Source organism: Cryptomeria japonica, chromosome 3, assembly GCF_030272615.1.
Source record: "Cryptomeria japonica chromosome 3, Sugi_1.0, whole genome shotgun sequence".
Lineage (NCBI taxonomy): Eukaryota > Viridiplantae > Streptophyta > Pinopsida > Cupressales > Cupressaceae > Cryptomeria > Cryptomeria japonica.
Window position 1 is genome coordinate 600,574,291 of NC_081407.1, and position 22,997 is coordinate 600,597,287.

The 22,997-nt window shown below is 38.7% G+C and overlaps 1 protein-coding gene across 4 annotated transcripts in view; it reads left to right on the top strand.

Moving 5' to 3' along the window:
• The first annotated feature begins 205 nt into the window (after positions 1–205).
• Positions 206–22,997, top strand: part of LOC131070369 (probable E3 ubiquitin-protein ligase ARI8) — a 161,743-nt gene continuing 138,951 nt past the window's right edge. Inside the window, exon 1 of one of the 4 annotated variants that reach the window (XM_058005872.2) lies at positions 206–550. In XM_058005872.2, the coding sequence (XP_057861855.1) occupies positions 386–550 (165 nt within the window). In that variant the 5' untranslated portion in view covers positions 206–385. The remainder of the gene's footprint in view (positions 551–22,997) is intronic. The other 3 variants (XM_058005871.2, XM_058005875.2, XM_058005873.2) reach the window with 3 other exon arrangements.

A 22,997-nucleotide genomic window follows, 5' to 3' on the forward strand; every position in this document is an offset into this window, starting at 1 on the left:
TAGATGTTCTTGTAGATAATTTACCATTTTAACCAATAACATTAACTTATCTCAAACTTATCTCAAAGGTGCAAGATGCACACCTTCACCATGTGACTTGTCTATGTGGTCCTCTAACTTGTGCCTCAAAGAAATGCATACTTGTGGGTAAGGGATTAATTGTGGTGTTGGTATATGCTTGCGTAACCAAGCAAATTACTAATTAATTGCAAAAGCATAGCGAGCAGGACCAGCACCATCAACAACAACACAACGATAACACCCCCACCCTTCTCGTACCCATTCCTCCGCTTTATTGTAAATAACACTTATTATCAGGGCTCAAACCCGCGTTCGAACCCGGAGGACACTATAGATTTATTTGCAGCTCCTCTGTCTGGGAAACATGGAATCTGAGGATGACATGCACGATGCCTACGATGGAGAATACCTAGAAGAAGACAGCGACGGAGTTGCAGAAGATTTCGATGGCGATGGGGACGACGGCGATTATGGCTTCGTCGACAACGCTGCTGACGATCTTGACGATTCCTCTATTCACCGGCCCCAGGTATTCTCCTTCGTCTCAGGGGCTTAGAATCCCCGCATTTAACAAAGACAATTTTATGCGGAATACGAAACCTAGGTGTATTGTGGTCACTGATATCCATTGGCATGTTCTCGGTCGCCTTCCTTTGTTGCTGAAATCAGCTAAAATATAGGTTTTTAAAGGTCGGGGCTGTTGTACTATGTTGTTTTCCATCGATCAGTTAGGACGTAAACCCTATTCTGGGGTGATTTTCTCCTCGATGTCGGACAGTGGATTCTTCTTCCAAACATTATGGTGGCTGTCAAAATAAGAAAGCTAATCCGATTTGACATGACATTGCATTGCTCAGCACATTATTTTTGAAAAAACTATTACAAGCTTTCATGTGAGTCCACTGCTAAAATTAGCACTCTTTACGGCGAGGCCAGCGGAAAATGAAAGGACTGGATTTAGTCTTACAGGACATTGATATCCGGAGAATTGAACTTTTTATTTCGCAAAGGCCGGTTGAAACTTATTTAGTATGGAGCATTGTAAGGACCTGAAAAACTTTTCTACCAATTTTCACAGAGACTGGTGTCCAGGCATTTCGTCAAACAGTTTATGTGAATATGAATGTGAGGGATTTCCGAGTGCATTCACTGATATAAATTGTCTAATCCTATCACAACATATTTTCCTTCGCAAACTTCAACTTGGCATTCATAGATTGAAGAGGACATTATAACAAACAGTTTGTAATCATTCAGCATAACTATTTATATTAAAATTATTATGACAGTTTGCTGCTTCAGTATACAACAATAAGTAGAAACATTTTTCTGACCTGATTACATAACAGATTGAAACGCTCGGATCAGTCATAGCAAGTGTTGACTCATGTATAATGGCTGGATACTAGTCTAAATCTAACGCTTCACCCCCCAGCAGTTTAAAAATGACAGCGCCTATCTTCTGGCAGTCCACAAACCCTCACTCACGCTTTGACTCCAGTCTGTTCCAAACTCCTTCAATCCCCTCACGTAAGCCCAGGAATAGCCATCGACCAGCAAGAAATACCATAATGCCCACAATATACAAACATTCAAACACCAATGAGAGTCACCTAGATCAAACGGTTATCAATGTCTGCCTGATATATGGTGAAGGAAGCGGCTAGAATGCATTGTCAAAGCCCACAACTTGCCTTATGAAAATCCACGTCCAACTTGTCTCCAAAATGGCGGCCAGTAATAGGTATTATTGATTGCCCAATGCAGAGAAAACTGCTATCGCCCAACCAAGAGAATATAATCCTGCAAATATTCAATATAATTTCACTTGCCTGCAAAACTTCTTAAGCTATTCAATCTTCAATCATTCACCACCTGCATGAAATCTATGTGATTCCAGCTGCAAATTGGCTAGGGTAGATGTCTCACCACCGAAATCAATTTTCTTAGGGTTTTTTATCCTAGGGTTAGATGTCCTTGAAAACCCCAAGTTTCCACAAAGAAAAGTAGAATCAGGCATATGCAAATGCACTTCCAATTCACCTTTTATATTTTCCCATAGAACATTCCTGAAGGTACTTTTTAATTCCCGCCTTTAAAATAATTCAATTAAGCACTTTCAAAGTGACTTTATAATATGTGTCCCTTTTAAATCACTTAAGTCACTAATTAAAATAAAGTCATCCAAAAGTTTTGCTTTATTGGACAACTTTATTTAATTAATTACATTATTCCCTAACAGAGACCAAAATTAGCCCACGGGAATTATATAGGCTAAAAGGGTCACTTCTGTCTACTCAGCGGAAGGGAACATTACAAGCAATGTTATTGATTTTGGGTTTTGTAAAGCCACTCTTGTTGTAACTGATATTAAGCCTAAAATTTTTGCACGTTCTTAGTGCTTTGTTCTGAGTCTCATTCAATTTTCACAGCAGATTTATCATTGGCAATCTCCCATACAAGATGTTTGTAGATTTACCTTAATCCAAGAATAAAAACATCTTCTCATCTACAACTACATCTCTACATATCACAATTTTATTTGTAGACATCAAGCAACCTGCATGCCTTTGATGTAGCTAATAGATATATTCTTTTTACTATTTGTTGAAATGATAATCTATTGATTGAATGGGTTAATTACAAAGGAGACGGAGGCTCCTTAAATAAGCAATACAAAGACGATGTTTCTAAAATGAAACAATCATTAACTGAGATAAAAAATTGAAATATCCTAAACTATCTAATTGACTAGATACATTAAGTGACTTAAATGACCGTTATAAGGTAAATAATCTAATATTATTCTAATGCCCTCCCATAAGGTCAATTTATTAACTAACCACCCTACACAAGACAAAATCTATCAAGTCATTTGGCCATGAACGCATAGAAGGTGACTCCTTCTCCTTAGAATGGTTTGCTACATAAGCCTGCTGCTGAGGCTCTCCTTGGTTGGGCTTCTAATGAGCCAACCGCTTTTTGCAGAACCTCTGGATATGACCAAGCTTCCCACAATAGTGATAGGTGAAAGTCTTCTTGGAACTGTCCTCAGATGTTCGCAGTCCTTTTTGCTGAGTGGATGCACCTTTTCCTTTATCTGTGTTCCACACTGACCATGTCATTGTTGCTACCAACTTGCTGTCTCCACCTAGCTTTCTGCAATAGCTTTTTGCACAACTCATCAAACTTCAAGTCAACATTAGTGGAGGTAATGTTGAGTGTTTCAATAAAGTGTTTGTAGGAATGTGGAAGACTCTTCAGCGTAATCACCACCATGTCCTCCTCTTCCATCTTGCGATCGATGGCCACCAGTTGGTCGTGTATATCCTTGATCTTCATAAGATGCTCCTGTAGAGACATCTTCTCATCCATCATAAGGGAAACAACATATTCTTCAACAAGAAAGCTCAACTATCCGATGTTTCATGGAGACTTTTTTAGGTGTGCCCAAATCTCTGCAACAGTCTTGCTAGATGGCACCTTTGGAAGCATGTCGTCGGTGATTGATAGTTTCAGCAACATAACCGCTTCTCGGTTACGTTCGTCATATTTGTCTTGGTCTTTGCCCGTCATTGTGGGACAAGTATATGTACCCAAAACAAGCTGATCAAGGCACCAAAACTAAAAAATTGACAACATCCTCTGCTTCCAGGTATTGTAGTTCCTTGGAACCGTTGATTGCTCTCCAACACAATGTTGGTCAATGATGCCATCCTTCTTGTTTTCTTATGCACAAAAAATGAGGCAAACGCAAGCTTCAAAAGAGTGATTTTTGTATCAAAAACCAAGCAAAAGATTTTCAGCAATAGTTGGTACAATCTTTGAAAAATCTGATTTTCAAGTCAAAATTAGTCAAACCAATCTGGCACAAATCCCAAGACAAATTTGCACAAAATACCAAACTTCTTTTTTGAGGAAAAAATGGTAAAACCCACAAAAGAAATCACTGATTTTTAGACATAAAATTAGTCAAAAACAAAACTCGCGATTTTTCTCAAAAATCTTGCAAAAACCAAAATTTGAAACCCTCGATTTTGAGGAAAATTGGAAACCTCTTCATTGCACAAGGCACAAACACCCATGAGCGAGAAAACTCTTGACAGAGTCTGAGATAAAAAAAGAGTAGGCTCCCATGATTTTTGAGGAAAAATCGTGCAAAACCCTAAGCACGAATGCCACCACCTACGCCCGAACGCCCTTCAAAAACTCAAAAAAAACAAAGCTGATGAGAGTTTGAAATCCATCGCAAGAAAGGACGTGGGAGAAGGAACTAGATGTGAGCAACAAAACTCCTTTGCATAGAAGAAAATGCGGGTTCGTGGGATGGAGAAATAAAAACGAAACCAAACAAAGTCGCGTCCAAAACACCCTTCAAAAAATGATGCTCGGCTCAAAAAACAACGCACGACACTTTGCAGAGAAGAATCAAAACCTGGAAAATAACTAGGTAGAACTGCTGCTGCTGTCGCGGGAAATTGCGAGCTAAAATATAGAGACGTGAGTTGATGCGGCTGAAGAACCTATAAAAAAACAACGAATGTCGTCACAGAAGATGATGAACAGAGCGCAGAGCAGAGAAAATATGCACCGTCGTGATTTTTTTTTTTTCCGTGACCAACAAGCACAGTCTTCGTGTGAAAAAGAAAAAACGCAGCACCCACTGTCATATGCCCGAAATAATGGGGGCCTCAAGCCCCAATAGTGTTTAATAACACCCCCTTGCTTGTGCATTTCGTCATTTTCCAATAAATTGGAATTTTGGAAATAAATGAAATCATTGACAAAATTCCTATTATCGGTTTTTGCCTTAGTCTTCAATTAAATAAACTTTTATTTAAATTTTGTTTGGGCTGATCCAAGAGCAGTTTTGTAACCCGACACAGGTTCTTATTTATTGGGTGCTTAGTTTTGGTCGGGTCATGCTTGGGTAATGAATTGAATTGCCTATGTGCACGAGTGGTAGTTGAGACGTGTAAAGTTATATTCAATTGCAATAAAAGAACTTTATATATATGTGATAATATTGTCTAATATTTTATTGTTTCGTTTGCAAGCTGAAGGAGAGAGATCATTTACGTTTTCTATGTCTTCTCCAAATGATTCATATCGGGCTTTATATGTTTAGAGGACCAGTCAATGGATGTCTTGACCGGTCATGTCATTTAGACATGACCAATCAAGGCACCATTGATCGGTGCCTCTTCATAGTGCACATCCCGATCTATGTTATGTTTGGTAACTAACATTAATAATTAAACTCTTGTTCGAAGCGGTGTTTAGTTAAGATGCTTTGTTAATGGCCCGAACAGGTTTATGAACGAAACTCGATAACAATAGCATTCTATATGCTATCAGGTTAATACCCCGATAGCATATTAATGCCGATCCATTTATGGATCGACATTAATGTGCTATCGGGTTACTAGCCCGATAGCATTACATCGACGCTTAACTATGTTAAGCAAGTCGTCGATCTAATCCTTCTTTTATCAATGTCAATATCATAATCATGATCAATGTTGTAATCCGATAAACATATTCAGTTCGGAAAGCATAAATCAGATAGCATAATCAAAACAGAACAAAGTAGATTAATAGGTTAGGAGAGTCTTATCTTGCAGAAGCTACTAATGCATTAACACTCCCTCTTAGCTTTGGAAGATAGATAAAGTAACCTGCATCACATTTCTTTTTCATAATGTCAGTCTCCAAAATATATATCATCAATACACCTGATATGAAGTATCATCAGGACACAAGATACAAATATAAAACATCACTCTAACCATGTGATATAAAAGATTCATTATTTCATTATGACAAGATATCACCTGAACACGTGATATCAATATTGCCTAAACACGCAATACTAAGGATAAACATATGAGGATGATTAAATTCTCATCTTATCCAGGTTGTGATATGTGCACAAGCATTTTATACAAATGTTTTATCACAACACCATCATGGCACATCCATGACATACCAGAGATCCAACATGATAACTAGTTAGAGAATCATAAGATCGTCACCTTATGATTTCTGTATACAAGTGTTCATTATCTGAGAGATCGTCACCTCTTAGATATGAACACAGGGGGTGAAACCCAGCATGTCTCAACATGACAAAAGAAGTTTACACATTAAACATCTTATTTACAAAGCAGATTACCTTTCTATCATACCTAAACGTTTTCTGAAGTGATCAACCTTCACTCTGGAAAGTGGTTTGGTCAGAATATCTGCAGTCTTAAGTCCTGTGCTAACATATTCCAATTTGATCACATTTTTGTCTACCATGTCTCGCACATAATGGTATGGAATCTCAATATGCTTGGATCAGTCATGAAATATTGGATTTATAGAAAGCTTTATGCAGCTCTGGTTGTCACAATGGAGGACAGTGGGTTTCATAGGTTCACCAAATAGTCCCACAAGCAACTTCCTAAGCCATATTGCTTCTCGAGCAGCCATGGAAGCTGCAATGTACTCGGCCTCGGTGAAACTCTGAGCTACAAAAGACTGTTTTCTGCTGATCCAAGATATCATGGCTGATCCCAAACTGAAGCAATACCCTGAAGTGCTTTTTCCTGTCAGTCGCACTCCCAGCCCAATCTGAGTCTGTAAATTCGTGTAGGTCTAGATTGACTTTCTCATATTTGAGACCAAGGTTTAGAGTACCTTGTAAGTATCTCATAATGTGTTTCACTGCAATCAAGTGAATTTCCTTAGGCTCACACATAAACTGACTTAAGGCATTGACAGCATAACAGATATCTGGCCTTGTATTCACCAGATACATCATGGACCCAATCATCTGTCTATAGAGTGTAGGATCAGTGGATTGTGACTCTGCTGCTGCTTCTCTAAGTTTATGTAAATTTGTTTCCATGGGAGAGGTCATAGGTCTGCAGTTATGCATTCCGAATCTCTTCAAGATGTCCAAGGTATACTTTCCTTGGTTTAGTATAATATTATTAGAATTCCTGCCATACTTCCAATCCTAGGAATTGGATAGATCATTCTTGCATTGATCTATAAGATGATCATTTCCTGTGATTAATAAGTCATCAACATATAAAATCAACATTAGCATATCACCTTTATTTCGTTTGTTGTAGAGATTAGGATCTACATCATTTTTATAGAAACCTAATCCTGAGAGATAGGTGTCAATTCTTTCATACCAGGCCTTGGGGGCCTGTTTAAGCCCATAAAGAGCTTTCTTGAGTCTGCACACGTGAGACTCTGCATCATAAATTTCAAACCCTTCAGGTTGCTCTAGGTAGACTTCTTCTGAGATTTCACCATTTAGAAATGCTGTCTTAACATCCATTTGGTGTACCTTCCATCCTTTGCTGCTGCAATGGCTAATACAGCTCTTACTGATGTATACCTGGCTACAGGTGCAAAAGTTTCTTCATAGTCTATTCCCTCCCTTTGTGAGAAGCCTCTGGCCACAAATCTGGCCTTGTGTTTCTCAATACTGCCGTCTGTAGCATGTTTGATTTTAAATAACCATTTAGATGAAAGCACAAATTTTTTGGTTGGCCTAGGAACAATTTCCCAAACATTATTTTTCATAATGGATTGATACTCTTCAGACAGGGCATCCTTCCATACTTTATGTTTAAGTGCATCTGATACATTGTTTGGTTCATTTTTAGAGAGATCATTCATGAGAGCAACATAGCTAGTGAATTTATTAGGTCTTTTGCTTTCCCTGAAGGTTCCTGAAGGAGCAGCAAACTTCTGAGCTTCTGCTACAGTCTTGGTGGCCCATAGAGGTCTTTTCTTGAGGTTTTCTCTAGGTGGGATTGGAATTTTACCTATAGTTTCTTCAAGATTCTCCCTCTGAAGCTCAGGAGTAGGGTCTTCTTCTATGTTAGGAGTGGGGATATAGATTTCAGGCTTTTTTGAAGGCTAAGTCTTCTTCGAAGATTACATCCCTACTAAGTTCAATATTTTTCTGACCATGTATATATATTCTATAGGCCTTGGATGTTTCACTATATCCTACAAGTATTCCCCTTTTTCCAGAAGGTTTTAGTTTTAGTCTTTTCTCTTTAGGTACATGTATATAGACAGGACACCCAAATATCCTAAGGTGGTTGATATTCGGTTTTAGTTTGGTAAATACTTCCTTAGGAGTTTTATCTTCAAGATGAGAGTGAGGACATCTGTTTTGTATATACATAGCAGTGTTAATTGCTTCTGCCCAAAGATTGATATTTAGATTCTGATCAAGAATCATGGCTTTGGCAGCTTCTACAATTGTCCTATTTTTCCTCTCAGCTACCCCATTTTGTTGAGGATTATAAGGTATTGTTAACTCCCTCTTAATCCTTGAGTTTTTACAAAAATCTCTAAATAATTATGATGTGTATTCCCCCCCATTATCAGTCCTTAGGATTTTGATTTTGTTACTTGTGTAGTTCTCTGTCAGTGATTTAAACTCTTTAAATCTACTAAGGATCTCTTCTGATTCTTTACACTTCAGAAAGTAGATCCAAGTTTTCCTAGAGTAGTCATCAACAAAAATTACATAATACAAACATCCTCCTAGAGAGGGAGCGGACATGGGTCCACATACATCAGAATGAACTAACTCCAATGCTTTGCTTGTTTTCTTAGTACTATTATGCAAGGCACCCTTGATATTTTTACCTAGGGCACATCCCTTGCATGCCTCTGAATGATATTGCTGCAACTTAGGTAAACTTGTGACAAGGTTTCCCATAGATGACAAAGCTTTATAATTTAGGTGGCCTAGTCTTCTATGCCAGACCTCATTTGCATTTGTTGCTTCATGAATTAGGGCTAGGTTGGGCTCTGTGCACAGCTCATACAAATAGCCTCGTCTTTGACCAATGACTTTAGCTTTTTTGATAGAAGAGTTTCTCGGCCAAGCCAACACCTTGTTCTCTATGAAGGTTACTCTGTATCCGTTATCTTCTAGGGCTGATATGGAGACTAGATTTCTCTTGATGCCGGGGACATACAGTACTCCTTCGAGTTGCAATGATATGCCTGTCTTCAGTTTGATGGTGCAGGAACCAATTCCTCTAACTGGATGTGAGGAATCATCTCCGATGGTTACTTCCTCTTCATTATCCTCTGTCATGGAGTCTAGCACTTCTCTAAACCCTGTAATGTGTTTGGATGAACCACTGTCGATCACCCAGGAGTTAGATTTATTTGATGCATGGCTTGTAAGTGCTGAGTAGAGGACATAGTTCTGGGAGTTATCTTCTCTTTTAGATTTTCCTGCTTTGGCAAATGTGGCTTGTTTGGTTCTCTCTGGACATTTTGCAACAAAGTGTCCGAACTTATCGCACCTATAGCATTGAATATGTGATAGGTCTTTCTTTGAAGTGTTCTTGCCTTGATGACCCTTCCTCTTCCTAAATTGCTTCTTCTTGGTTGTCTTATTTGTGCTAGTATTTAGGACTTGAAGGTCTTCATCTATGTTCTTTTGTTTTATTCCCATCTTGTTCAATCTTGATTCTTCTTGAAGACAATCTGTGTGGGGGAAAAAGCGAGACTAGGCTAACATGTCCTAATGCTACCTTTTGTCACACATTACGGAATACGAAAGAGCCTAGAGGTATCGCACAATTGGCTACTTCTTTTTGGTGAAAGAGAGAGCCACGGGCTACCTAATAGGGTTTCTATTCCTTTGTTGTAATTGAAAGGTAAGATTATGCAAGTTCAATTCCTAACCCCAAAATGCAAGTATGAACTAATAACAAGATTGCAGAATTGAACTTAAACAATGGAAAGCTGCAAACACAAGGACAAGACAAGAATGCAGATGCGTACCTGGAGCCAAAATCTGAGTGAAAATGTTCAGAACGGGGGCGCGGGCGCCACTGTCCTGATTCTGCACCTGAAACTGCACCTGAAACTGCCACTTTGCAACTTGGAAAACTGTCCGAACTGCTAAAAATTGCTGTCTGTCAGGAGGACCAGGGCGCCCAGCGCCCCTGTCCCAGAGACCAGGGCGCCCAGCGCCCCTGTCCTGGCAGGACCAGGGCGCCCCACGCCCCTGTCCTGGTCTTCTGCTTCGAAACTTGGCGTGTGGTTCCGTCTCCGTCTGCTTCTTTCGGATCTGCAACTTGCGGCGTCGTTTGAATCCCGAAATCTGCACTTATATCTGAAAAGGTATGGTGGGCGGCTATATAGGGTTTTGCCTTAGTCAAACCCCCGCTTTGGTGATTTCCACCTCCACGAATAGCCAAGTTGTATTGTAAAAGTAGTGTGTGTGCAGACCTTGTGTGTGTGCAAGATCCTAAAATGCAAGTAAGCAAACTAGAGCAACCTAGAAAGTAAACCCTAATTGCTTGTAAATGATAATGTAAATGCTCCAAATCAAGATGCAAAGTGATCTAAAGCATGAATACAAATGATATGATGAAGCTTATGCAAAGACATGAAAACAACATGAAATCATACCCAACCCCAAGGGAGGGGTACAAGCCAATCTTCAGTCGGTGATCCCTTATTGTTCTTCAATGCCTTCAAAGCCCTAAATGGATGAATGAAATTGATGAATGCTTGATGGATGGATGTTTGAATGTTGTTGAAGTCTTCAAAGATCTGCCCTTTCGCTGCATAGAAGGTCCTTGAAAACCAAAATTCTGGATCCTTTCAAATGAAGAAAGAGAGCTCTTATATATGAAACCCTAGGTCTTAATTCCAACTTTTGGCCGATCTAGAGATTGAATCTCCTGCCAATTTCTTGGGTTTAAGCTTTATTTTATGATTGGATCGCGCTCCTTAAATTTCGGGAAAAATGTCCGGGACCATGTGCACGCCGGGCGCCATGGTCCCGACAACTTTTCACCAAATTTTCAGGGCCGTCGGATATGATGATTTTAGAGAGAATCCTGAAGTTACAGCTGATTTCGAGATGTTTTGACCCCCGAAATCAAGCCCCCAAGTTCAAAATAGGACCTAATTAGGGTTTTTGATTAAATGATGTATTAGAGGAATAAAATGAAAGGGGCACACTTTAATGAAAAGGGCCCAACTTTATGATATGGGAGATGATAAAATAGAACCTTAGACCTAATTAATTTAATTAATTAAGTGATAAAGGGGAAATGCAATGCAAAATGCAAAATGCGCCAAGGCGGGTGCTAAACTAGGTGTGAAATTGTACCACCCTAGCAAGTGCGTACAATTTACGACGCTACATTTAGCCCCCACTTTAGCGGTCATATGAACACTACGTGCATATGCAAGCTAAAGTATAGAAAAGTAAACATTATTTGAAAAAGGATATATCCATAAGTTGTCGGACGAAGCCCCTAGCGGTATCTGCAGTACACAGTTAGGAACCGCACCCTACAAAACACACGTTAGATCACAAAATCACCTAATGCTTACTAAGGAAGGTGATGAAAATTCGAGGGTAGCTATATGCCCCCCCCTGTTTCGGCTTGCTAATTTTAGTGAGTTGAAACAGGGTATCATGTTTACCACTTCGAATTGTTAAAGAATATTGATGACAAATGCTCACAAGAAGATTTGATATGAGATCAAAAATTAATGGAGAATCATTTGGTAAGAAAGAGGACTAAATCTCAATTCCAACACAACAAAGAGTGTGAGGATTTGAGAGTTCTCTAACACAAGATGAAGGATGTAAATGGAAACAAAATGCAAAGAGAAGAAAAGAAAGGAAAAAAGCATGAATACACACATTGGTGATCCATGAGAAGAATAGTGAGAGAGAAAACATGGACTTCTCGCCCCTAGATCTTGTCTAGGTGATCCATGGAAAAAGGGACATGGAAAACTAGCCCCTAGAGTCTGTCTAGGTGATCCATGTAAGGGAGGAGAGTGAGAAAGTCTAGCCTTATGCTGCTAGTTCCACTCAACCTCGTGCATATGTGTGTAAGGGAGGTTAGAAGCACCTCATAGGAGTCTATGCCCGAGTATGCTACAACCTGTATATGTATAATACAAAAGCGTGACATCTCGCTCTAAGAGTCTGTGCTCTGGTTCCGAGAATAATCACCTTGCATAAAAGAAAAATGGAGACATCTCGCTCTAAGAGTCTGTGCTCTGGTTCCGAGAATAATCACCTTGCATAAAAGAAAAATGGAGACATCTCGCTCTAAGAGTCTGTGCTCTGGTTCCAAGAATGACCCATTGCTCAAAAAGTGTAATGTTTATGTCATAAGCAAAGTAGAACAAGGATACCTACCTTCATCACAAAAGAAGATACCCCAAAAATGCAACAATGTCATAGATCCAAGCAAGAGAGTTTTGCACTCTTTAAGCAAGGATAAGATAGTTGAAAAAGGATATCTTGTAGTATGTGTAAAGGAGATCCTTAGAGGAGAAGAGATCTTTGTACAAAAGATACCTATCCCCGAGAGGAATTGTCTTAGACAAATATAACATCTTCTAGAATAAGACAAAGAAGAGAATAAGAATGCAATACTTCCTTCTTCTGCGAGGTGAAAGTGATTCTTAATGAGGGATGACGCTCTTTTTAACCCAATTGGGAGAGTGAATTCATTATGGATGTATTTTACCAAGTGCAAAAGAGGTTGTAGTCAAGGACTTACACCTCTTGTAAGAGAGAATCCTTGAACAAACGACAACAAATGCATACAAGGAATAATATCAAGTAATAAAGTTCACACCATCCACGAAATAGGAAAAAGTGGATCCTTAGATAAAAATAAGGAAAGATCATTGCCTCCCAAGGATAAGGATAATGAGTAGGACTTACACAATCTTCTAGGGAGAGATTTAGACATAAGAAGAATGTACTACATATTCACATGAGTTCATGCAAGCAAGACATTAGTGTATGTAAAATGCTCCTCACAAGAAGTGGGTAGGATAAGAAAGAGGATACACATCTTCTCCCATATCTAGGAAAAGAGGATTCTAAAGAAAAGATAATCAATATTTCCACACTATTACCTCAAAGGGAAATTTTAACCATAAAAGGAAGAGATGTATGAAATCATTCTTGTCCCCATAGGAACAAGAGATGACATAGAAAATTAGGCTATTATGTTGCTTCAAAAAATATGATTGCACTTGAAATTGTACCATCATGAATGACAATGAGCCCCCAGTAAATGAGCTACCAATGTCACATAATGATGAGCAACATAATAGCCGTTAATGTTATTTAAAGACATGATAGACTAAATGAGGTATTTGAATATGACATGCTAAATGCTCAACTATAAGTGAGATCAAAAACATGTATAAAATGATAAAAATTGAAGAAGAAAAGTCACAAGAAATCTTAGAAGAGGGATGAGTGTAATTTATTAGAGCCTTATCCCTAGAGGAAAGGACTTTATGATGAATAGGAGATAAAGATTCATAAGTGGATTTAGAAATTTGAGGGGATTCATAAAGAGATTTGTTCATTGCCAAGATTTCCTTATGAGGGGAATGAGAGTTGATAGAAGTAGAAGATGATTTAGTTGAAGTGAGATCATCATCACTATTAAATATAGCATTCACATTGAGAGATGGTCTTTTAGATGCTTTGGTGGGCTTAGAAAGATTATATCCAATTCCAAATGAATATTCATGCATGTTATGTTCTAAAGGAACTTTAATTCCTTGTTCATTTGCGCCACAACCATTTCCACTATAGCCACTCTTAGCCAAAATATGGAAACCACGACCATAACGATTAGCCATTTCAGAAAGAAAAGGTGGTTTTTCATAAGACAAAGAATCAAATTCTTCAGAATTAGAGGTGTGAGGAGAAGAAGTTTGAGAAGCGGCCACAAAATTATTGCTCATAGGTTCAGGTAAGACTGATTGATCTCTAGTTTCTTCCTTCTTTTTAACTTTAAGCTCTCTAGGAGGAACCCTATACTCACCTACAAAGGTGGGATTAAAATCAAGAGATCCCCAATCGTCTTCTGCGAGAACCTTCTCAGGATCAAAAGCCTTTTCATGTGTAGATTCAAGTTGAGAAGAATCTTCTTCAGGAACTTCAGACTCATCCAAAGAATTTTGATTATCAGAGGGTGATGATTCATCCATAGGTATCTTGTTTAACGAGTCATCACTAGAAGAGGAAGGCTTAGAAGAACTCCCCTTGGAAGTAGATGTTTGCAAACAAGTTTGAAAATTAGTATCACCTATCAAGGTATATGTCTTATTGTTATAAATAAATTTAACTTGTCTATGCAATGTAGAGGGGACAGCTTGCATACTGTGAATCCAAGGTCTCCCTAATAACAAGTTGTATGTTAGATTTCCCGACATAACATGGATAGGAGTAGGCAAAGTAACAGGTCCCACTGTGATGGGTAAGGTGATAATACCTAATGAAGACTTAGCCACATTATCAAAGCCTCGAATGGGACGAGAGTCAGGGTCAATAAGGGATGTATCCACATTCATCTTATGCAATAGATTAATGCTACACACATTAAGGCCAGAACCATTATCTACCAGTGTTCGTCTTATAGCAGTGTCATTTATGATAACCACAATCATCAAGGGATCATATTGATGTTGAATTTCACTAGTAGGCAACTCATCTTGAGTAAACACAATTTGAGTTTTAGGATTCATCACAGAGTTAACCAAAGACACTATATTACTAGATGTATTAGGTGGAGGAACATTCAAATCTTTCAAGGCATCTTGTAACATTCCATGATGAGCGGAAGAAGTTTGGATCAAATCCCAAAGGGATATCTTAGCAGGGGTAGCTTTAAGTTGTTCTATGAGATCATATTCCTTACCAAGAACTTGTGAAATACGTGGAGCTTGCGGAAGAATTGGTTGAGGATTAGGAAGAGACACTGGAGTAACAGGAGGAAGATTAGGCTGCCTATTATTTCTAGTATTATAAGTATGGGCAACCGCATGATAACTCTCTCTAGTCAGTTGCTTAGCATACTCATAAGGGCTCTTAGTAGAATAACCTCCTTGCACAGTAATAATAGGTTTCTTAGGAGTGCAAAAAGAATCATTAGCATAACCGCCTTGAACCACTAAGATAGGCTTATTTAAAGGTTGAGAATTTTGAGAAGGACAAGCACCTTGGACAGTGAAGAGAGGTTTGTTAGGTGTTTCATTCACATGTATCAAATTGATTGAGGATGGTTTAGAGGAATGAACAAAAGTGTTGGAAGAATTATTGATAGTCTTCTCTTGCACTAAAATCTCATCATGGATTAAATCAATTTTACGAGAGAGACAAGGGGTAGGCATTGATGTTCTAGTAGGCAGAGTAATACTAGGAAAGGTCATATCATCCTCTATCATCAAAGGATCTACATGGGGAATAAACTCTCTAGGAGAAGGATCAACATTACTTTCTAAAGTCTCACTTTTGAGAGGGAGATCTTTGAAAGAGATGTTAACCATCTTGCTTTGAGCTAGGGTTTCCTTATGAGTAGAACCAAGTTGAGGAGAGGGAGATGGTTTATTTTTAGAGGGAGAATAATTGAGATTCAAGGAAGGTGAGAAACTATCAAGGGAGTTTTTAATCTTGATTTCATCCCCTTTGGCTAGGGTTCTCTCACAGGGTAGAGAATAATCTACACCTTCTTCTAATGGTTCATCCCAAATAGTGAAGTTGTTGAAAGGAATGTTTGAAGCATTGTCAATTTCGGGAGAGGAGATAACATTGTTTATTAATTCCTCATCCTTAGGAGGGAGAACATCAATAGATGTGTTAAACTCATCCTCTTTCCTCAAAATATATTCAATATGATCTTTAGGGGAGAGAGAATTAAGGAAATTGCTTTCTATTTCATCTTCTTTCTCTAAGGGATGCTTATGGGTAAGACAAACTTTAGGAGAAGGGTAAGCATTTATCATTAATTCATCATCTCTAGTGGGAATTTTGTTGGAAAAGGAAATGCCATCACTAGGAAATGTAGGGATAATGTCATCTTCTTGCACAAAAGGATCCTCATGAAGGGAGCGTTTTTTAGGAGCCACAAAGTCATCAAGGGCATCATCCAACAAAGCATGATCATATCTATTAAAAGGTTTATCTTTTGATTCAAAAGGAGATATCTCTTCATAGAGGGGATCATTGAAAACAACCATGCTACTAGATTTAGTGGAAGAGTTGATAGGAATGTACCCTTGAGAGGAATCATTCGACTTATCTTTCTCATCACAACGAAATGGCATAGTAACAATGTTTATGAGTTTTTGGTAAAATGAAGGTTTGGTATCTTTAGGTTTCAAAAACTCATCTAAAGCTTCATCTAACTCATAATCATCACAAATATGAACATCTTGCAAATAAAAATCTGACATTTTGAAATAAAGATTGCATGAAACTTAAAACACACTCCCTTTTTTTTTCTGTCAGGAAGACCAGGGCGCCCAGCGCCCCTGTCCTGGCAGGACCAGGGCGCCCCACGCGCCTGTCCTGGTCTTCTGCTCCGAAACTTGGCGTGTGGTTCCGTCTCCATCTGCTTCTTTCGGATCTGCAACTTGCGGCGTCGTCTGAATCCCGAAATCTGCACTTATATCTGAAAAGGTATGGTGGGCGGCTATATAGGGTTTTGCCTTAGTCAAACCCCCGCTTTGGTGATTTCCACCTCCACGAATAGCCAAGTTGTATTGTAAAAGTAGTGTGTGTGCAGACCTTGTGTGTGTGCAAGATCCTAAAATGCAAGTAAGCAAACTAGAGCAACCTAGAAAGTAAACCCTAATTGCTTGTAAATGATAATGTAAATGCTCCAAATCAAGATGCAAAGTGATCTAAAGCATGAATACAAATGATATGATGAAGCTTATGCAAAGACATGAAAACAACATGAAATCATACCCAACCCCAAGGGAGGGGTACAGGCCAATCTTCAGTCGGTGATCCCTTATTGTTCTTCAATGCCTTCAAAGCCCTAAATGGATGAATGAAATTGATGAATGCTTGATGGATGGATGTTTGAATGTTGTTGAAGTCTTCAAAGATCTGCCCTTTCGCTGCATAGAAGGTCCTTGAAAACCAAAATTCTGGATCCTTTCAAATGAAGAAAGAGAGCTCTTATATATGAAACCCTAGGTCTTAATTCCAACTTTTGGCCGACCTAGAGATTGAATCTCCCGCCAATTTCTTGGGTTTAAGCTTTATTTTATGATTGGATCGCGCTCCTCAAATTTCGGGAAAAATGTCCGGGACCATGTGCACGCCGGGCGCCATGGTCCCGACAACTTTTCACCAAATTTTCAGGGCCGTCGGATATGATGATTTTAGAGAGAATCCTGAAGTTACAGCTGATTTCGAGATGTTTTGACCCCCGAAATCAAGCCCCCAAGTTCAAAATAGGACCTAATTAAGGTTTTTGATTAAATGATGTATTAGAGGAATAAAATGAAAGGGGCACACTTTAATGAAAAGGGCCCAACTTTATGATATGGGAGATGATAAAATAGAACCTTAGACCTAATTAATTTAATTAATTAAGTGATAAAGGGGAAATGCAATGCAAAATGCAAAATGCGCCAAGGCGGGTGCTAAACTAGGTGTGAAATTGTACCACCCTAGCAAGTGCATACAATTTACGACGCTACACAATCATCCCTTAATCTTTCAAACTTAGGATACTTGGACCTCGCACTGATGCCTTGGATGAATGTACTCCATCCACTTGGCAACCCATCTAGAGCAATGAGTGTTAACTCTTTGCTTTGGATCTCGTAATCCAGAGTTGCTAGCTCATCTCTTAGAATTGATATCCGCATAAAGTAGGCGTTGATTGTCTCCCCCTTGTTCATGGTGATATGATTTATTTCTCGTTTTAATGCCAGAGTTCGACTTGCATTTGATATCTCAAATGTGCTTTCAAGTGCTTTGAACATTTTATAGGCTGTCTGATGTTTTCTTATGATGGGCATTATGTTGTTTCTCACCCCATCAACTATTATTTTGATTGCTTTTTCATTTCCTTCAATCCATGCGGTTTTGTCAGGTTCATTTTCAGGTTGATCATTTTTAGTTTGAACAAATGAATCCACTTTGTTCTCCTTTAAGATCATCTGGATTCTAAACTTCCAGGCTGAAAAATCATTGCCACCTCTGAGTCTGTCTTCGAATCTGATTGCCTTGGCCATTGGAGAAATGTGATGTAGTATATAACCTTGTTCTTAAATTATTCACAAAATTGAATAGCCTCAAGTTCGATCAACTTGGCTCTGATACCATGTAAAGTTATATTCAATTGCAATAAAAGAACTTTATATATATGTGATAATATTGTCTAATATTTTATTGTTTTGTTTGTAGGCTGAAGGAGAGAGATCATTTACGTTTTCTATGTCTTCTCCAAATGATTCATATCGGGCTTTATATGTTTAGAGGACCGGTCAATGGATGTCTTGACCGGTCATGTCATTTAGACATGACCGATCAAGGCACCCATTGATCGGTGCCTCTTCATAGTGCACATCCCGATCTATGTTATGTTTGGTAACTAACATTAATAATTAAACTCTTGTTCGAAGCGGTGTTTAGTTAAGATGCTTTGTTAATGGCCCGAACAGGTTTATGAACTAAACTCGATAACAACAGCATTCTATATGCTATCGGGTTAATACTCCGATAGCATATTAATGCCGATCCATTTATGGATCGACATTAATGTGCTATCGGGTTACTAGCCCGATAGCATTAGATCGACACTTAACTATGTTAAGCAAGTCGTCGATCTAATCCTTCTTTTATCAATGTCAATATCATAATCATGATCAATGTTGTAATCCGATAAACATATTCAGTTCGGAAAGCATAAATCAGATAGCATAATCAAAACAGAACAAAGTAGATTAATAGGTTAGGAGAGTCTTATCTTGCAGAAGCTACTAATGCATTAACAAGACGTTCATCTCAGAGCCTGAGCAAAGAGAGAATACACAAGAAATCATATCGAGTAGAGGACACATAAGGGCACAGGCGCCTATTGGAGGTGTTGGGCCGCATCGCCATTCAAGAACAAGATTCGTAGTTGATGCGCGACAAGGATCGAAGTTACATCGGGTTCGCAGGAACAAACGTTTTGGAAATCTAGCAAGGCGTAAGAGAAGACAGGAATTGCACGGTGACAAGGGAGGGAGTCATTCACATTAGGGAGCACATAAAGCAATCAAGTCGACTAGGGAAGGCCTATTGCCTTTGCGTTTGTCTTCGATAGGGCTCAGGCCATGACAAACAGGACACCAAAAATCAGTATGACTTTCGAACATGTTTTGTGCATCAAGCATTGGTAAATCAAGAGCTTTTTGATCAGATATTTCTCCTATGACTTTTCAGGGATAAGTTTTAATAGCTGCCTATTCGTATTGTCTTTTATTTTTTCAACTATCTACTGCTGTTCCTAATTGTAAACTAGAAGTTAGAGTTCTTTCTGTTATTTCTTCACTGTGGAATTGCGATTTTGGTACCTAGTATCTTTTAGTGGTATCAAAGTGTTGACACAAAGATATTTGGAGAGGGAGAAAAGAAAAGAGTTTAGTATGATGGATATGAACGAGGAGGCTAAAGCCTTCTTCAAAAGGTCTGAGGAACTCCATAGCACCATGTCTGATAACCTTAGGGAAGTAGCACAATTGCCGAGGGACTTAAAACAACAACCAAATAATGACAAACCTGCCGATGAAAGAGGGGAAGACAGTAATTCTGTTGGAAGAATGGCTGCAGATAAGGAGAGGATCTCACTCAATACCAAATCTTTTAGAGCTAAGTTCCTGGCAAATGAAGAGGTTAGTGAAGAACAATCAGACCCCGTCAGTGGAATGGATCGTCTGCATGCAAAGTATCATTCCTTGACTGAAGCAATTAGAAATGATGTTACCTTCGCAAAATACTGCAGTTTGAAATCAAGGGGTGTTTATAGGAGGAAGGGGCATAAAGAGAGGAAAGACATCCAACATCGTTTAGGGAAAATCACAATCCCTAATTTCGATGGAACAATGGATATATCAGCAAGAGCATGGTTGCAGAAACTAGATACTTATTTCTCCTTAAACCCTATGCTCGAAGAAGAAGCCCTCAAATTCGCTACATTGCATTTGGAAGGTGTTGCCCATGAAAGGTATCATGGGATTATGACTTAAGGACATGATGCAATCACCTCCATGGAGGAGTTTAGTCAAAGGCTAATTGAGAGATTTGATAGAATTGACCCAGAGGTGCATTTTAGGAATCTAGCTCAGTTGAGGCAAGAAGGCAGAGTAGAAGAGTACGTTTTAGAATTCCAAAAACTCGCGGTAATGGTGCCTTATGTTATGGATAGGAGTTTAATAGTACTCTTTGCAGAAGCATTAGCTTAACCTCTCGAAGGATTATTTAAGGCATTGAATCCCACCACCTTCCAAGAAGCCATTACAACTGCTCTCAATTTAGAAGATTTAGTGGCCAAAGATAGCTTCGGTTGTAAGAGGGAAGCCTTACTTTTGCAGGATAAGAAACCTTTTCAAAAGAGTTCAATACCGCCCATAATACCCCCAACAAAACCCAAGCAATCAAAGATTAGTAGGAATGGGTTAAGGAGAAAGAAGTTGTGTTTTACATGCAAGGAACCATGGCAACCTGGGCACCGTTGTTTAGGGAAAGGTCAAGTGCATTACATTCAAGTGATTTCAGATAGTGATGTAGATAATGAAGGGGCTGATTTTGAAAATGAAGCAGAAAAAGTTGAGATGCGTGAGGGAGGAACATTAGCTGCCCTTATCGGAGAACCCCGTTATAGTGCTCTCTGCATAAAAGGAGTCTTCAAAGGACAACGAGTTCTCATTCTGATCGATAGTGGAGCCACCTATAATTATGTTAATGAAACAGTAGTGGAGAGACTGGGGTTGAATACAGTTCCTATTGAGGAATTTGAAGTCAAGGTAGCAAGCGGATCCACTCTTTCCTATACTCGAAAGGTACCTCAAATGGAGTTAACAATGGGATATTATAAATTGAAGGATGACTTTTATGTTATCGATATGGAGATCCACTCTTTCCTGTACTCGAAAGGTACCTCAAATGGAGTTAACAATGGGATATTATAAATTGAAGGATGACTTTTATGTTATCGATATGGAGATGGAAGTGGTGTTAGGATGCCAATGGTTGTATACCTTTCACAAATACAAAACTAGCCATCGTAAAATGGAGATCTCATTCTAGCACAAGAGGAAAAAGCTAGTACTACAAGGATTGGCTAGCAAAGGAAACATGGAAATATCAGCTAAGAGGATGGAGAGGATTTCCGGATGAATCAAGTGGCATGGGAAGTAGAGTGCATCATCACTAACACAAGTACTACTGGGAAAGGAGACACTACTAATGTGCAAATTTAGTCTATTTTAGATAGGCATGATAAAGTGTTTAAGGACTTACCTCTAGTTCTGCCTCCTAATAGAGGTTTCCAGCACATTATTGAACTTGAAGGAGCAAAACCAGTAATGATAACTCTATATCGTCATCCAAAGGTTTACAAGGAGGAGATTGAGAAGGCAATTAAGGAATTATTAGAAATGGGACATATAAGGCCTAGTTCCAACCCTTTTGCGTCTTTTGTAGTGCTGGTTAAGAAGAAAGATGGAACCATGAGGATGTGTATTGATTATCTAGCCTTCAATAAGAGGACCATTAAAAACCGCTATCCAATCCTACGCATTGATAAATTGATTGATGAATTACATGGTGCTAATTTTTTTTCAAAGATTAACTTACGCTCGAGATATCACTAGATTAAGGTCAAGGATGAGGATGTGTACAAGACAACATTTCAATGTCACTATGGACACTAGGAATTTTGGTAACGCCCTTTGGGTTAACAAATGCTCCAGCAACCTTCCAGTCATGCATGAATCAGGTATTTATTCTCCAATTGAGGAAGTTTGTCTTGGTTTTATTTGATGACATTCTAATTTATAGCAAAACTTGGGATGAACATCTAAAGCATTTGGAGGAGGTATTGGGCATTTTAGAACAGAAATCTTTTTATGCCAAAGCATCTAAGTGTGAATTCGGCTTGCAAGGAATTTTGTATTTCGGTTTTAAAATCAGCGATCATTGGGTAAGCGTTGATGAAGAGAAAATCAAAGCCATCCCAAGAGGGGCCTAAACGTAGTAACCTAACACAGTTGAGAGGATTTGTGGGGTTATGCAGCTACTATAGGGGGTTTGTAAGTGGCTTTTCACAACTTGCTGCACCTTTGACAAATCTAATAAAAAAAGGAGCATTTATATGGTCACCATCCACCCAATAAGCCTTTGATAAACTTAAGCAAGTAATGAGTTCATGTCTGGTCTTGGCAATTCCAGATTTTTCACTACTCTTTGTTTTAGAATGTTATGCATCCGGTTAAGGGATAGGGGCTGTTTCAATGTAGAACAAGCACCCTATATCATTTGAGAGTAGGAAGCTTAAAGAGACTGAGCGTAAACTTTCAATTTATGACAAATAGATGCTGGCTATAATGCATGTCTTAACCAAATTCAGGCAATATTTGGTTTGCAATAAATTTTTGGTTAAGACTGATCATAATAGTTTGAAGTACTTCCTTAATCAAAGGGATTTAAATGATAGGCAGCAGAAATGGGTGAGCAAAATTTAGGCCAATGATTTTGACATAGAATATGTGAAAGGGAGTAACAATGTGGTGGCTGATGCATTATCTAGGAAACCTCATTTTCATTCCATTATTGAAATATCTGCTGATTGGAGGGCACTAATTACAGATGAGTATGTTAAAAATTTATTCACTAATGATATTTTGGAGGGCAAGGTGCAAGATTTCAGATTTAAAACAGCCAATGAATTGATCCTTTACAAGGGGCGAGTGTTCCTTACACCTGAAGCAAAGATGAAAGAAAAGATCTTGAAAGCTTGCCACCCAGGATTCTATAAAACATACAAACATATCAGGGAATTTTTCACTTGGAAAGGGCTGAGGAAAGATGTAATGCAGTATGTAAGGGAATGTAAACAATGTCAGATCAATAAGGCAGAACA